The sequence below is a fragment of the Brassica napus genome, chromosome C2, assembly GCF_020379485.1.
Source record: "Brassica napus cultivar Da-Ae chromosome C2, Da-Ae, whole genome shotgun sequence".
Taxonomy (NCBI): Eukaryota; Viridiplantae; Streptophyta; class Magnoliopsida; order Brassicales; family Brassicaceae; genus Brassica; species Brassica napus.
In genome coordinates, this window is record NC_063445.1 from 36,667,051 (window position 1) to 36,683,953 (window position 16,903).

Below are 16,903 nucleotides of genomic sequence, written 5' to 3' on the forward strand. Positions count from 1 at the left end.
TAAAATAAAAATATTTCATTAAGAGTAATTTCATTTTTAAAAGTTGATCACAAAACATGAAAATTAAAATTCTAAAACAAAATAACTAAAAGATACTCATATATATATATTCCTGTTCGGTACTACACTATGCGTTAGTCGGGCGGTCGGTATGGACCTAACGAGATAATGAAAAATCGAGGATTAACAGGTATTAATCGGGGTTTAGTTTTAAGCTTTTACATATATATTATCTATAAATAATAAATTTGTAAATAATACCAGACAAGTTTCCTCGGCTCAGGTAGTAAGTGACTGGTTTAGATATCAATGAACCCAAGTTTGAACTGTTTCGATTCATAATTAGTTTTTTTTTCAAGGAAAGACAAACTTGTAATATTGGTATCGTCTCCTTTTCTATAACCTGCGTTTTCTGACGCTCCAACAATGGCTGCCTCAAACTTTTTTCCCAGATTTTTTACTTATTTCATCATCTATTTAATCATTTTACTTTAAACTTGATAGATCTAAGTTCAATTCAAAATTCTATAAGATTTGTTGCATCAACCGAGTTGGATTAACAGAAACATATTACACCGTTACCCAGGCAACGCGGAAAAACGCGGTCGTCCGCCTTGGAGCTCCGATTTGCTCCACCTCGCCACGACTAAGCTCCGATCACAGCCGACGTGGCCGATTACTCGATTACGCGGCAGCATTTTCGAACATGGATATATAGTGGAAGATTTCATTGTAATCAAAATCTTCCTATATTTTAAACATAAATGTATAATATTATTACAACAAAATTTAATACTTTCCAAATAATTAAATAATCTCATGGTTATTGTTAAAATAAAGTGATAAATTATCATTAATTCAACTTTGATTTTCATAAGGAAAAAAACATTTTATATAAACTTTCTTAAAAATATTAAATTATTTCTAAAATAATAAACATAGTTAATTAAATTAATATACCAAATATTTAATAAATTATAAAATCATTTTTAAGTAATTACAAACAAAATATAACACAAATTCTTAGATTTTACATTATATTCATATTTCAAAACCGAACTAGATTTTTGACCCGCACGACAAATATGATGCTATTTGTTTTTATGTCGCTATTTAGGGTTGGACAACACGCGGGTGTATTTAAAAAAAATATGAATCTATTTGTTTTTTTATGTCACCATTTAGGATTGACAAAAAACCCGAATTCGAAGATCCGAACAGATCCCAATCCGAATAAGTAGAACCAAATCCGAACCAAAATTGATTAAATATCCGAATTATTCAAAATTTTGGTATTTGAAGAACTGAAACCTAATCCGATCCGAGCCGAAGTATTTTGGGTATCCAAAGTAGATTTATATACTTATTTATTTATTATTTTTAGATTTAATATATATAAAAACATCAAAAATATATGATACTTTTCAGTTCGTTTAAATACTTGAAAATATATAAAATAATCAAACGTAAATATCTAAAATAGTTAAAATATACTCAAAATTCCAAAAATAGTTAAATAATTATTAATTCTCTATACAAATATTTAAACCAAGCCAATTTATATGTTAAGTTAGGTACTCTGACATATGTTATTCAAATTTATATGTAATATATTCTATTATTTATAGATTTTTTAAAAACTAAATAATATAATCAATTTAAAATTTTTTAAAATAATTTAAATTGGTTATCCAAATCCGAAACGAATCCTCAAAGATCTGAACTGAACACAAAATCCCAAACAGACCCGAAAACAAACCCGAACTCCCACCCCTCACTATTATATATCATATATGTGTCATCATAGGTTACAAAAATATGTATTATCATATAATTAATCGTATTTTATATGTACAATCAAATAAGTAATATTATAATTAATATTATTTTATATGTACAATCATATAAATAATCACATATATTATATTTTTAAATTTCAATGTGAAATACAAAAACCATATTTTAAGTTGGTGTTTGAAATTGGGCTTTGTATTGTATTTTTCTTACATATATTGAAAACATTTTTATAATGGTTATTGGAAAATATGTTAGTAAAAATCAAATTTTTTAATATATGTATATTTTTGAATGAATTTTTGATATAAATCAATTTTAAATTATTATGTTGATTTGAATATGTATATCAAGTAACCTAAACCCATTACTTTTTAATATAAGGTAATGGACTTCCAATTTTATAGAAAATTATTACAAAAAATTATTATTATTCTGTTTAGAGAGAGAAAAAACCTAATGATAGGCAATTTTCAAGGCGATGGCGACTCAGATCCTAGCGACGGCCGCGCGAGAGACAAACAAACGGAGGGGCTCGACGTGGGTGTAGCAGTGGTCTCCGATGGCAGTTTGGAAGGCGGTGGCACTCTGGCTCCGTCGATGGAGGGTGAAGCGGGACTGGGGGAAAAGAAAGGGTCTCCTGAGAAATCCTCCAGTAAGGTGTTTGATGGCAAAGATAAGGTCTTGTACTCCCAGATTCTTGCTGAGGAGGGCTCTACTTCAGTGTTGAACCATGAGTTTGTGGTGAAGGATGGTGTTGCGGAATTGGTGATTCCGGCCGAGTTAATGGAGGATGCGAATCCCCTATGGAAGTGTTTTGTCGTTGGATATTTCATGAATACAGCTCCACACATTGGGTCGGTTCACGCTACCGTGAATAGAATCTGGAGTTCTGTGGGGAAGGAATCAAGGATTCATGTTCAGTTTATTGGGAAAACGACTGTTCTATTTCGAATTGAAGATGCGTCTACTCGAAGTAGGGTTCTCAACAGGAAGTTTTGGCATATCTCTGAAGTTCCGTTGATGGTGGGTGAATGGACTCCGGAAACAGCTCGTTCCCCTCTGGATCTTTCTGCAATGCCTTTATGGGTAGATCTGCAAAATGTTCCAGGGTACCTCTACTCCAAAAAAGGACTGAGTTTCCTGGCTCGTACAATGGGAAAGTTCATTAAGCTCCATCCTAATACAGAGCGCTGTATAAGAATCGATGTGGCTAGGGTGCTAGTGGAGGTGGACTTAACCAAGCTGTTGCCTAGTAAGATCAGCTTCAGAGGAAAAGATGGCTCAAATGTGGTGGCACTACAAGAAAACAGGACCTTAACGACTACAATATTAGTAGCTATTTGGTCGTAATATAGGCTTTACGACTAATTAGCGTCGAAAAACGATTGGTCGTTAGAAGCTGATCGTAAATAATTATTCGAGGCACATTGGTCGTAAAGTTATGACAAATGGTGTTAGTCGTAAAGCAGACGTAAATGTACGACTCCATTAATTGGCCGTAAGTTAAATGTAAATGCATTAGTCGTAAAGCAAACGTAAATGTACGACTCAGACACTTGGTCGTAAGTTAAACGTAAAATCATTAGTCGTACATGTGACGCACATTTACGTCTCATAAATTAGATGGACATAGGTCGTAAACTTACGACCAATTTGCTTATACGTCGATGTTTATTTGTCGTAATGCAACGACCACTTTACATCGACGTTAAATGTTCATTGGCCGTAAATTAACCCACTTTATTTATTTAATTTCGAATTTAGTATTTAATTACGAATTTAATATATTAATTAAAATCAAATATATAAATTTATTTTGATTTTAATTTTTAAAATTTGGTAAAATTAAAAGAAAATATCTAACATTCAGAAACATAATAATATCCATAATATAAAACATTCATAATACTAATTAACTAAAACCGAAAAAAACTAAGTGTTAAGGTTTATTTCGTCGAAAAGATCGGAACTATGCTCATCCGCACGTCGCTCTAAATCTGCCTGCTCTTCCGGAGTGGGCTCGGGGATAAAGCTCAGACGTAGAGACTGCCACCTAGAGGCAAGAGCCGGGTTGACGTTTGGGGTTGTCTCTATCATCATATTGAACATATTTGCCAAACATGCAAATTTGTCCCTGTGGTCAGCTATGACTTCTTTGGCCGCAGTCAAATCCCTACGGAGAGAAGATTCTTCTTCCATTCTTGCAGTGTGTTCAGCTCTCGCCCTCGGGACATCGTTGACAGACCTGATCCCGCCAATACGTCCCCTTTTTTCGGGGCAACCTTTAATTGATAAATAGATATTTAATTAGTACATATGTAAAACTAACTTAAAGAATAAAAAATGTAAATAAACATATATATTTAAGAGATCAAATTTTTAACCAGCTCAAAAATTTTGTCTTGTTCGACGGTGGACAGCTGGACCGGTGCACCTTCCAGATTTTGTTGCGACAACTGAGTCTGGCCCTCCTGGATCCGAGCCTCAACAGTGTTGTAGATCCTCTCTGCTCGAGGATGCGAGAAGGTGCCATCAGAATGCTGATGTGTCGTCTTGTAAAGTCTGGCCAGAGATGGTGGTGCTCCTTCTTGGGCAGCCTGTATAAAAAAAAATTTAAATTAAACTCACGCATTCAATAAATAGTCAATTAATATATATTTAATAAAAATTAAGAAAGATCGAAGACTTACAATTTGTAGTGCCCTCCCAGCATGTGGAATCTGTCCGGAAGTATGAGGTATTGGCAGGTTACCATCATCATCGCGGGTCAACCGAGCCGTAGAGCAAGTGAGAGACCTCTGAACTGACTTAGGCAAATTCCAATAAGCCTTCAAGCCCTTCCAAACGTCATTGCTGAGGTAGGCTTCTTTTGCGTCGTCCCCCAAAACCCTCCACTTCTCCTTCCAATCACCAGCAATGTTCTTTAGGCGAGCCATCGCCTTTTTGTAGAACTTTTCCTTCACCTTTTCGTTGACAGCAATGGACCAATTCCATTTTTGCTACAATAAAAAAAATTAAATTAATTAAATAATTATTTTTAAAATAAACAATAAAAAATTATATTTTAAACTAACCGCGAAACACTTGAACCAAGTCCTCCGAACGTGGTCAGGTGTAAGAGACCAGTTCGGATGCGCTTCCCGGAAGTTTGCCCTGATGATATATCCAACGCTCTGTCCGACACAATTGTCCATCGAAAACCTACAAAATTTAAAACAATACATATATTTAGAGCAATATGTATAATTAGTATATTTAAATGCAATTAAAACTTTAATAAATTAAAAATTACCAGTAAGTGTGGGGTGGTCGATCTGGGTTGATGATTGGTAAACCTTCTCGTCCCGGCATCTGGAGAAGGTCTTCCACTGTATATCGTGCATATGGTGCATTCGGTGGCACCATAAAATCTGGATGAACAAATGCAGGAGCCGGAGCAGCTGCATGAGCCGGAGAAGCTGCAGGAGCCGGAGCAGCTACCGGAGCCGGAGCAGCTACCGGAGCCGGAGCAGCTTCGGGAGCGGTGGACTGCTGCTGAGGATGGTGTGGAGGATGATGCTGCTCATACCGAGGCTGCTGTGGAGGCTCATCGTACTGGGGAAAGAATTGAGCAGGGTCATCGAACCGCGGATAGTAAGCTTCAGGGTCATATGCCTGTGGAGGCACATACGGATGGGCAGTAGGAACTTGGCTATCAGGCACATTCTCTTGGCCGGATGCCGTGCTGGAAGTAGAAGTCGATGGATCTGACTGTGGGAGAAGTTACTCGCGTAAGAGATTTTAGGCGTAAGGTTCCTAAGTCTCTGTCTACTGCTAGCCATAGCAATATCGTCAATCTGAAAAAACAAACATTAAAAATAGATGGTTATAAACAATTCAAATTTATTATATAAAAATAATCTAAACCTATTCTAATTTGATCATAATCTAACTCCATCCTAATCTAATTCCATCCTAAACTAATTCCAAACCTAAAATAATTCCAAACCTAAACTAACTAACCACCTAAATCTTTTAAAAAAAAAAATACCTAGAGAGAGATGGGAGGTCATTGTTAGAGAGAGGGTAATGAGCAACTAAATGGCTTCACGAGGTCTGTGTATATATAGAGTTTTGTCGTTAGTCTTAAATTGGTTGTAAATATACGACCAATGAGAGACTAGTAGACGTAAATAAGTCGTAAGCTTACGACTAATGGGGGACCAAGTGTTGTTACGACCAATGAGAGACTAATTTTTTTCTTCGTTTACGACCAGTGAGAGACTAGTAGTCGTAAATAAGTCGTACATTTACGACCAATGAGGGACGAAACCTTTACGACCAATTAGGGACTACCGTTGAAAATTTGAAAAAAAGAGAGAGAAGAAAGATACCTAGAAACACAGGTGGAAAGAGACAAAGCGAGACCTACGTAAAACATACGTAAGTCTCGCCTTGTCTCCAACTACATGTTTTCTAGCATCTTTTTTCTCCTCCTTTTTATTCAAATCTTTCTGATTTGATAAGTAAATTGGTTTGGGATTATGTTTGATTTGGGGAGCAAAGTGGTGAGCTTTTATAGGAAACTGTGGAAGGCTTTACGACTAAGTAGCGTCGTCTCGTTTTCATATAGTCGTAATTGACTCGTAGTTTACGACTAATTAGCTTTGATACCTTTTAAGTTAGTCGCAAATTAGTAGTAGTTAACGACTAATTAGCTTCTATCCCTTTTTTCTAGTCGTAAAGTGGTAGTAGTTAACGACTATTTAGCTTCGTTATCTTTTAGACTAGTCGTAATGGAGTCGTAGTTGCGACTAATTAGTTTCGGTTTTTGTTTTAACCCTAAAATTAAAACCCCGAATCACAAACATCATAAGTTATACACTTCCAAACCCCAAACCCCAAACCTCAAACATCCTAATTGAACAAACATGATCGGATAAGTTATATAAATATTATTTGTAATAAAAAGAGTTTAATAATACAATAGAAACTCGATCACTCATCATCAGAAACATCATCCACTTCATCGTTTTCTTCAAATTCATCTTCGTGGGCTTCGTCTGTTGCATCGTCTGGAAGTTCTTCATATCCCTTGTTGTATGGATCAACAAGTAAGATATCATTTGTAGCTTGCTCTGGTACTTCTACTTCATTTACGGTATCTTCTTGTAAAGGCGGTTGTTCATCAGTCAAGACTCGACCCCGAATTGTAACTTTTATAGCGGCTAACCAAGATATTCCAGATGATCTAATCCTCGGATATGAAATAAAACAAACTTGGTCTGCTTGAGATGCCAATATGTAGGGTTCAAATTTGTTGTACCTCCGTGTAGCATTTATATCAACAACTCCAAACTTGCTATACCGAACACCACTATTGACGGTGGGGTCAAACCAGTCACATTTGAAGAGAACGCATTCCAGCTTCACCAGGCCGGGGAACTTCACTTCGATGATCTCTTGTAAGATTCCATAGAAATCAGTTTCACCTTTCACACATACTCCATAGTTCATTGTTGCTCGCCAACTTCCATATCTATAAGTGTGAAAAGTGTAGCCTCGTGTGAAATACATAGATGTTGTGGTGACCTTAGCAACCGGACCTTGTATCATTTCGTGAAATCTCTTGTAAGATTCCATAGAAATCAGTTTCACCTTTCACACATACTCCATAGTTCATAGTTCTTGTAAGATTGAGGCATTTGAAAGGTAATTAAAATTAATTTCGATGATCTCTTGTAAGATTCCATAGAAATCAGTTTCACCTTTCACACATACTCCATAGTTCATTGTTGCTCGCCAACTTCCATATCCATAAGTGTGAAAAGTGTAGCCTCGTGTGAAATACATAGATGCTGTGGTGACCTTAGCGACTGGACCTTGTATCATTTCGTGAAACCACTGAGGATAGAATGGATCATCATAATCAACCTGGATCATCAACATATATATATAAATATATAACTCCATAATCAACCTTAAATATTATATTGTGATGTGTATACCTGTGTTTTCAACCACTTCACAAAATGTTGGTCTTTCCTTTTGTTGAGATCATTGGTTGATATCCCTGGTATAGCTTCTTCGACTTGGGCAACGAAATCGCTATTTTATGCCAATATATATATATATATATCAATTAAGAGTACTATATATATATATATATATGTGTGGTAAAAATATGTAACGGCCAAATTAATTTTAATTACCTTTCAAATGCCTCAATCTCCTCACGGTTAAGAAATATATATGTGTGGGCACTGTGAGCATCATCTTCACTCGACCACCAAAATTCTTTCAATTTCCCACCTAGACGTCCAATCTGACAGAATATGTCTGGAACATCTTCAATGATATATGTCGGCATAACACCACCATCATCATATCTGCTCGTAGTCGTTTTCTGTGTTCGGACTTGGGACCCAAAATAGTACGACGTGAAGTGAGATGTTTCCTCATTCAAACTCCCAGAAACTATTGAACCTTTCACCATAGCCAGATTTTTGGCTTTCCCTTTCAAATATTTCATGGCTCGCTCGTAAGGATACATCCATACGTTATAAACAGGTCCACGAAGCAATGCCTCGTACGGCAGGTGGACAACTAAATGTTCCATGACGTCAAAAAATGACGGAGGAAATTTTTTCTCCAAGTTGCACATCAAGATCGGGATATTCTCATCAAGTTGTCTGATGACATCTACAGTTAAGGTGCGTGCGCTAAGATCTCTGAAAAAATTTCCGTTGCCTGCAAATATACAAGCCAACGTAAGATACTTTTCATAAGTTTTTTTCCAACAAGAAGTAATAATAGCTTTATTTGTTATCTGCAAGTGCTTCGTGAACATTTTTGGAAGCAACTCCGCAAATGCAAATTGTAGAAGTCGTTGCATAAACACATGACAGTCATGGGTCTTTATCCCTGAAAACTTATGTCCATGCTGATCAACACATCTTGATAGATTTGAAACATATCCATCAGAAAACTTCACATCTGATGCCACCCACTTGAACAACGCTGCTTTTGCTTCTGCTGACAATCTGAAAATGGGAACCGGAATTTTCCCATCGTTTCTAATATGCAGCTCAATCCTAGAACATAATGCAGACAAATCCAACCTTGAGTTCTTGTTATCTTTTGTCTTCCCGGGGACGTTCAACAATGTATTGATGATGTTGTCAAAGAAGTTCTTCTCTATATGCATCACATCAAGATTGTGGCGTAGAAGTAGATTTTTTCAATATGGAAGTTCCCAAAAAATACTCTTCTTGTGCCAATTATGCTGTGTCCCGTAACCAGCAGACATATTTGCAGTAGTATGTCAATTACCCCCTTTCTTGACTGTATCTTGTGCACCATAGTAATCAATATCTTTCTCGATTTCCTCTCCAGATAAATATGGCGGAGCGGTGTCTCGTCCAACCCTTTTTGACCGAAACAATTTATTGTTCCTTTGGTACGGATGGTTAATAGGAAGAAATCTCCAATGACAATCAAACCAGGACGTCTTCCAACCACTTTTCAGCTGAAATGCGTCTGTGCTTTCCATACAATAAGGACAAGATAGCCTTCCATGCGTCGTCCAACCTGACAACATCCCGTATGCAGGAAAGTCACTAATGGTCCACAAAAGAACTGCTCGCATTGTAAAGTTTGTTCTCGTTGAACAATCATATGTCTGCACGCCTGTTGACCATAATTCCTTCAATTCTTTTATCAAAGGCTGTAGAAAAACATCAAGGGACCTCTTCGGATGCTTTGGCCCATGTATCAATATACTCTTGAAAAGCAATTCCTTTCCCATACACATCTCTGGTGGAAGGTTGTATGGCGTTAAGAAGACTGGCCAAAGCGAAAATTGTCTTCCAGACATTCCAAATGGACTAAAGCCATCTGTGCAGAGCCCAAGATAAACGTTGCGGGGGTTGCTTGCAAAATCAGGGTACACCGAATTCAAGTGTTTCCACGCTTTTGCATCAGAGGGATGATTGATCTCGCCTTCCTTCTGAGTATGTTCTGCATGCCATCTCATCGCTGCTGCCGTCTGTGCAGATTGATATAATCTCTTCAGTCTATCCTTGATAGGTAAGTACCACATCCGCTGGTACGACACCCTATTCCGCCCACGTCCTTGCGGTTTATATCGTGGCTTCTTGCAAAATTTACACTATAACAATTCTGCATTTTCTCCCCAGTATATCATACAGTTGTCTATACACACATCAATCATCTCCGAAGGTAAACCAAGGCTATGAACCAGTTTCTGAATCTCATAATAAGATTAGTCACACTGATTATCTTCAGGTAAATACTCTTTAAACAACTCAGCCCATGCATCCATAAAAACTTCAGGTAAGTTATGATTAGTTTTGATATTCATCATTCTAGCTGCCAATGATAATTTAGAAAGACCTTCTCTACAACCTTCATAAAATGGCTCATTAGCTGCTGCTAGCATTTCATAAAATTTTTTTGCATCCAAATTAGGCCCCTCTACATTTTCTACCTCCTCTATTACTGATCTTGTTGCACGAAATGCATCTGTAACCATATCATGCATCCTATCATGATCTACCATATGATCCTCTTGAAGGTTACAACTTTCAGAAGGTAAATGTGGTTCCTCTCTGTTACGAACATTTTCAACCTGATTACTACTACTAGCTTCATTCCTATTGTCAGCTTCTCCGTGGTTAAACCAGATACATTAATGTGGAGTAAATCCTCTATTTACTATATGTTTCCAAACCGTTTCACTAGCAGAAAATTTGGTATTGTTGCATTTACGACAGGGACAAAACATTTTACCCGTTTCTAGTGTGAGAGACGTCTGTCCGGCGTGGTACATGAACATCTCTGCTCCGTTGAGAAATTCTTCTGTTACTCTTCCGCTTGAATCTTTATGCGCATACATCCAACTCCGAAGCTCATAGATATTTCTAGGCATTTTTCTTTTTACTCTTTCTCATTTTTTTTGTGCATCTTAAGAATGAGGGAGAAGATCATATTTATAGAGAAATTTCGATTTTGGTAGGTAATGTTACAACAAATTTACGTTTGATAATAACTTAACCACCAATGTGCAACTACATTCCTCGTAAATTGGTCGGTAATCAGATGGTAGATTTTCGATGTTACTTAGTCGCATATTTACGACTACTTTACGACTACTTGAAAGTGTAGTCGTAAACGCGAAGTTAATTTACGACCAATTTTCGACGAGAACTATTAGTAGCAAACTTATGTCTAAGTTACGACGAACTTTCAGGTAGTCGTAACTTAGTCGTAAACGCGAAGGTAATTTACGACTACACATTTGTAGTCGTAAATCGTAGTCGTTACTCCCACGTTTTCTTGTAGTGTGGTGTCAATCAGCTATCCCTGGCTCCCCCCAATGTGCTCTACCTGTTCAAAATGGGGTCATATGGGAACTGACTGTCAGGCCAAGAGAGTCTCATCGCAGGGTGTGGGTGAGGAGCTTTTGGCTATTGATACAGTGGTGCTAGAGGGTCTGTCAACTAAGGAAGGTGCAGAGCATTCCAGCACGGAGATTGTAACAAACCTGTTAGCAGAGCTGGAGTCTATCTCGGAGAAAGAGAACCAATCGGGGGCGGGCCTCAAAACACAGAGAAGCCTGCTCTGGAAGATACCAGGGAAGCAAGAGATCCTGGAAGATGGGCTTTGGTGACGGGGAAGAGTGGAGCCACACTCTCGCAGGGAAAAGTGAAAGAAGTGGCAATTTGTGCATCTCCAAACGGTTTCCAAATCTTACGAGACATTCAAGAGGAGGGTGAGATAGAGGAAGATGTGGCAGAGGAGGATGAAGATGAGGAGGAGGTGGGTGAGGAAATTACAAATTTTGCTCTGGAGGATGCTTCATAGGTGGGGGGGGGGGTTAATAAGGAACACTACTGTGATCCAAGTGGTCGTGACATCACAGACAACGGAAACATGGCTATGCATACACACAATTCATCTACTAGAGGTCGTGGTCGTGGCTCCAAGCGCTACATGGCAAACTCTAAGGGTCTGGTTCAGGCAGTAGTGCAGCAACAGAAAGGGCAGGCAAATACGAAGAAAGCTTCCTCTCAGAAGCACTGATGTCGTCGATATTTGCTTGGAATATGCGTGGATTCAATAAACCACGCAAGCAAAGAGCAGTTAGGTATTGGGTTAAAGCTACTAAGTTGAGTTTTGGTTGTTTATAAGAGACTAGAATGAAGGAAGACAATTTTCAGAAGGTATTTGATGCTACATTTTCGGGCTGGAACTGTGTAAATAATTACGCTAGTCATAGTTGGGGAGGATTTGGTATGTTGGTCAGACGACGTGGAGGTCTGTCCAGTCTCTTCTAGTATGCAGATGGTAACAGTGTGGGTGAGATATAAAGCAACGGGTGACACGTTTTTGAGCTTTTTCATCTATGCCTCTAATTCTGCTACTGAAAGGAAGGAGTTATGGGGTGAGTTGGAGTCTATTGGCAGGCAAGTAGCAGATAACCCCTGGATAATCCAAGGGGACTTCAATGTGGCCTTGTCTCCGGAAGAACACTCACGGTTTCAAGAATCCAGGATGGATATGAATGCCATAAAAGATTTCCAAGACATGGTTCAGAACTGTGACATGATGGATCTAGCACAGATTGGCCCTTCGTTTACCTGGTCAAACTATCAAGATGAAAACCCCATCAGCAAGGAGCTAGACAGAGTTATGGTCAATAGCCGATGGATCACTGACGTCCCTCTCTCTTATGTCACATTTGAGTCGGGTGGAGTATCTGACCATCTGTGTACACCTCAGGGACATCCTTCCTGGCAATATGAAACCTTTTAAGTTCTTTAATCACGTCGCCAATCACCCCAGGTTCCTCGATGTGGTCTCTCAGGTCTGGAACACCTCTGCATGGAACACCTCTGCACCGCTGTTCCATTCTCGGTTGGCTCTTAAAAGGTTTCATGAGAAATTGAAATCCCTTAAATCTGAGATGCGGGCTCTCAACAGAGATCTATATGGTGATCTTCCAGGACGTTTAAAGAAGGCATATGATGATCTCTGTGAGAAGCAAACAGAAGCTATGCATAATCCGCAAACATCAACTTTTGAGGCTGCTTCGGATGCTTGGGAGCATTGGCACCACATATCAGGGATTGAGGAGCAGTTCTACTATCAAAAATCCAGAGTTCAATGGATTGGCTTGGGAGACAGGAACTCGAGATTCTTCCATAAAGTTACTCAGAGTCGAAATACGAAAATATGATAAGGAGGATCCTCACTGCTGATGGTAGAATACTAACCTCGCCGTCAAATATCAAGTGTGAAGCGGTAAGACACTATGAGGATTTCCTAAATGACAGCCAGGAAGGAGCTACGGGGATATCGCAGGAAGCGCTTCGCAGTCTAGTTGACTATCAGTGCTCCACTGCAGATGCAGCTATACTTCAGGCCCCAGTCGAAGCTGCAGAGATCAAAGAGATATTGTTTTTGATGCCCACAAATAAAGCACCTGGCCCTGATGGATTTCCCGTGGAGTTCTACAAAGCGGCTTGGGCTGTACTTGGAAAGGATTTCGTTACAGCTGTGCAATCATTCTTCCTCTATGGTTTCATGCCCTGTTGCATCAATGCTACGCTGCTGTCCCTAGTTCCTAAGACCACAGATGCTGCAAAAATGATAGACTTCAGACCCATCGCCTGTTGCAACGTCATTTACAAGGTAATTTCAAAAATTATTGCTCGGCGCCTTAAGGCCACACTTCCGGAGGCTATTGAACAGAACCAGTGTGCTTTCGTTGAGGGTAGACTGCTCCTGGAGAACGTTCTTTTAGCCACTAAGCTCGTCAAGAACTACCATAAGTCTTCAGTCTCATCTAGATCTGCCGTGAAGCTGGACATCTCGAAAGTTTTTGACACGGTTAGCTGGTCGTTTATTGAAGATACACTTCGTGCAATGAACTACCCAAATTTGTTTATCACCTGGATTATGCGATGTATAGACACTGCAGCATTCTCGGTCTCAGTCAATGGCGAGCTGGAGGGGTTTTTCTCAAGTTCTAGAGGCTTAAGGCAGGGGTGCTCCTTGTCTCCATATTTATATGTTATCATCAGTAACGTCCTCTCAAAGCTACTAAACAGAGCGGCATCTCTTGGTAAGATTGGCTACCACCCGCAATGTAAAGAGGTGAATTTGTCCCACCTGAGCTTTGCTGATGACATATTGGTCTTCTCCGATGGTTCGCCAGCCTCACTTAGGAACACTCTTTCAGTCTTCGAAGAGTTTACGGGTATGTCAGGACTGAGGATCAACGTAGCCAAATCTACTGTTTTTGCTGCGGTTAGGGGGAGGCAGGAGCTCGAATCTGAAGCAGCTGTGTGTGGAATGTCGATCTCGGCGTTACCTGTTGGGGTTCCCTCTCACTACAAAGTTGATGGGGGAAGGATGATTAAGCACCGCTGATCTCAAAAATAAGGAACTGGTTTCTCTCCTAGACTAGCGAGGCCTTTGCTTTTGCAGGTAGATTACAGTTGATAAAGTCAGTCATTGCTAGTATTACCAATTTCTGGTGTGCAGCTTTCTGTCTCCCTCAATCTTGCATCGATGACATAGAGAGTATGTGTTCAGCGTTTTTATGGAGTGGCTCTCCAGATAGTACTTCTAGCTCCAAAGTTGCTTGGTCAGAAGTTTACTGCCCCTATGAAGAGGGTGGTCGTGGAATTCGTAGAGTTCTGGAAGTGAGTACGGTTTTCAGTTTAAAACTTATCTGGCGACTCTGTACTCAATCTCCCTCTCTCTGGGGAGCTTGGGTTAAGCGTTATCTGCTTTGGGGTGAGACAATCTGGGATGTAAAAGACACAGGCTTAGGCTCGTGGAATTGGAGAAAACTGTTGAGATATCGTTCCTTGGCATAGCAGTACATAAGAATGAGCATTGGGAATGGTCAGTTGGTGAGATTCTGGACTGATATTTGGTTTCCGAAGGGTCGACTGTTAGAGATTACTGGTGCTCTTGGAACTCAGAAAATGGGGATCACGAGAAATGCAAGAATCTGTGATGTGTTGGTTGATGGGGTCTGGAGGCTAAGGGATGGTCGGGATCAGCAAATTGCTGCCCTTGTACAGGAAATCAAATCGACTCCCATAACGTTGAATCATGAAGCTGATGGAGTGAAATGGAAACTGGAACCTGACTCTTATGGTGATCGCTTTATCTCCGCTGAAGTTTGGCAACAGATACGAAGTTGCAAGGGCAAAGTGCCATGGAGTAAGCTGGTTTGGTTTCCACAACGTGTACCCCGTTACACGTTTATCACTTGGTTAGCTTTCCGTGATAGGCTCTCTACACGTCATCGCACTAGCAAGTGGGGTAGTCCGCAAGGGTGTCTCTATTGTGGTGAGCCAGATGAGACTAGAGACCACCTCTTTTTTGCATGCCCTTATACCTACACACTGTGGCTCAAGGTTGTAGGGAATCTGTTTGGGGCTGAGCCTGATCCGGATTGGGGCATCACTATCTCGCGCCTTCAGACTGGTACCTATGATCGGATAACGTTTATATTGCTGAGAATGGTTCTTCAGGTTACCATCTATTATATTTGGAGGGAGAGAAACGACAGGAGGCACAATAACACTGCAAAACCGGTGGATCAGTTAGCTCGTATAGTCGACAAGGCAATGCGAAACCGCATCTCATCCACTAGATACTTCTTGAAGCCGAAGTTGAAGGATCTGCTTTGTAGATGGTTTGGAGCTCATTTCGCTTAAAGCTCTAGTTATTATTCTTTAGCCATGTGAATCTTGTAAATACATTCTTTTACTATGATCAATAAATTTAACATTTCATCAAAAAAAATAAAAATGGACTTCCAATTTTTTTAATAGCAAAAGCTCATTACTTTTTTTTCTAACTTACTGTTATCCATGTTTCCAACCAGCACTATGTTTTATTTTTAACAGTGATCTATGTTGCCAAACACAAGCTTAAAGTACTTCTACTTTAATAAGATAGATTTCTGCGAACAAAGTGTGGGAGTCAAAACTCACACATTTTACGGGATCTGGATTTTCTGCGATAGCAGTAACAAAGACAAGAAATCAGGAAATAATATCTGACAAAATAAGTTATAAGAAACTAGAATTTTTTCCGAATTCACATTAATATGTTTAGAGAGACATAACCATACAAGAGAATTCTTCTGGAAGCAAAATTACACGGAAATCAATAAGAAAAGGCAGCGGTATAAGTCTAAAGATTATATGAACTCAATATAAAGAAACTCTTCTTTATTAGCTTAAGAAACACTAAAAAAACTCAAGCTCTCAAACTCAATTTCTAAACTCTCACAGAATCTATGCAACGCTCTTGCATCCTATTATATAGAGATAATATTCCTAAACTCATTAGGTCTAACTCTCCTAATCCTAATTCACTTAGGATTGGTGTAACTTAACTCCTAAGTTAACTTTATGTTTATCTCCAACAAGCGGAACCTATCTAAATTTTGTAGATTAAACCATCTAAGCCTTAAAATAAATACGTGAGTCACAACTCGTAAGTATATAGAGTTTCGGTAGAAATGTTTCTGTCTCCCCCCCGTCTTGTTTGGACCATTTCTTTTGTATAGTGATCCATAGATCAGCTGACTTCCAAATTTATGTAGATTTGATCATATTTCCATTTTTCCTTGGATTCTTTGTTATCTCTAAAATTTGTGTTTATCCTCTTCAAAAGATTTATTTTCTTGTTTTATTTTGTTTTCCTTCACAAGTAAAGGGACTGTCGTTTGTTTGAGCCTATTTATGTTGTAGACCGTTTTACAACTCTTTTCACCCGTCCCATCATTTCTGTATGAGTTATGTTGGCTTACAAAATAATTTTCATAATTTTGTTTTGTCAAAATCTCATTTGATGTTTACGATTATGAGAGAGAGAGAGAGAGAGAGAGAGAGAGAGAGAGAGAGAGAGAGAGAGAGAGAGAGAAGAGAAGAGGAGACAATAAGTGGAGAGAGATAAGTGGATGTGATAGCGTTTGTGGATGTGCTTACTACGGCCATGGAAGACTGGATTCTTTGTAAGAGCTATAGCTGACTTGTTGTCCATGCGAATGACCACTTTCCGACTTGGCTTCTCG

General features: G+C 39.0%; 1 protein-coding gene across 1 annotated transcript; it reads left to right on the forward strand.

The window, feature by feature from the left end:
- Positions 1-14,696: 14,696 nt before the first annotated feature.
- On the forward strand, positions 14,697-15,536 carry LOC125582368. The gene has a single exon (XM_048749036.1). The coding sequence runs from the start codon at positions 14,697-14,699 to the stop codon at positions 15,534-15,536; it is 840 nt and encodes a 279-aa protein (XP_048604993.1).
- Positions 15,537-16,903: the final 1,367 nt, after the last annotated feature.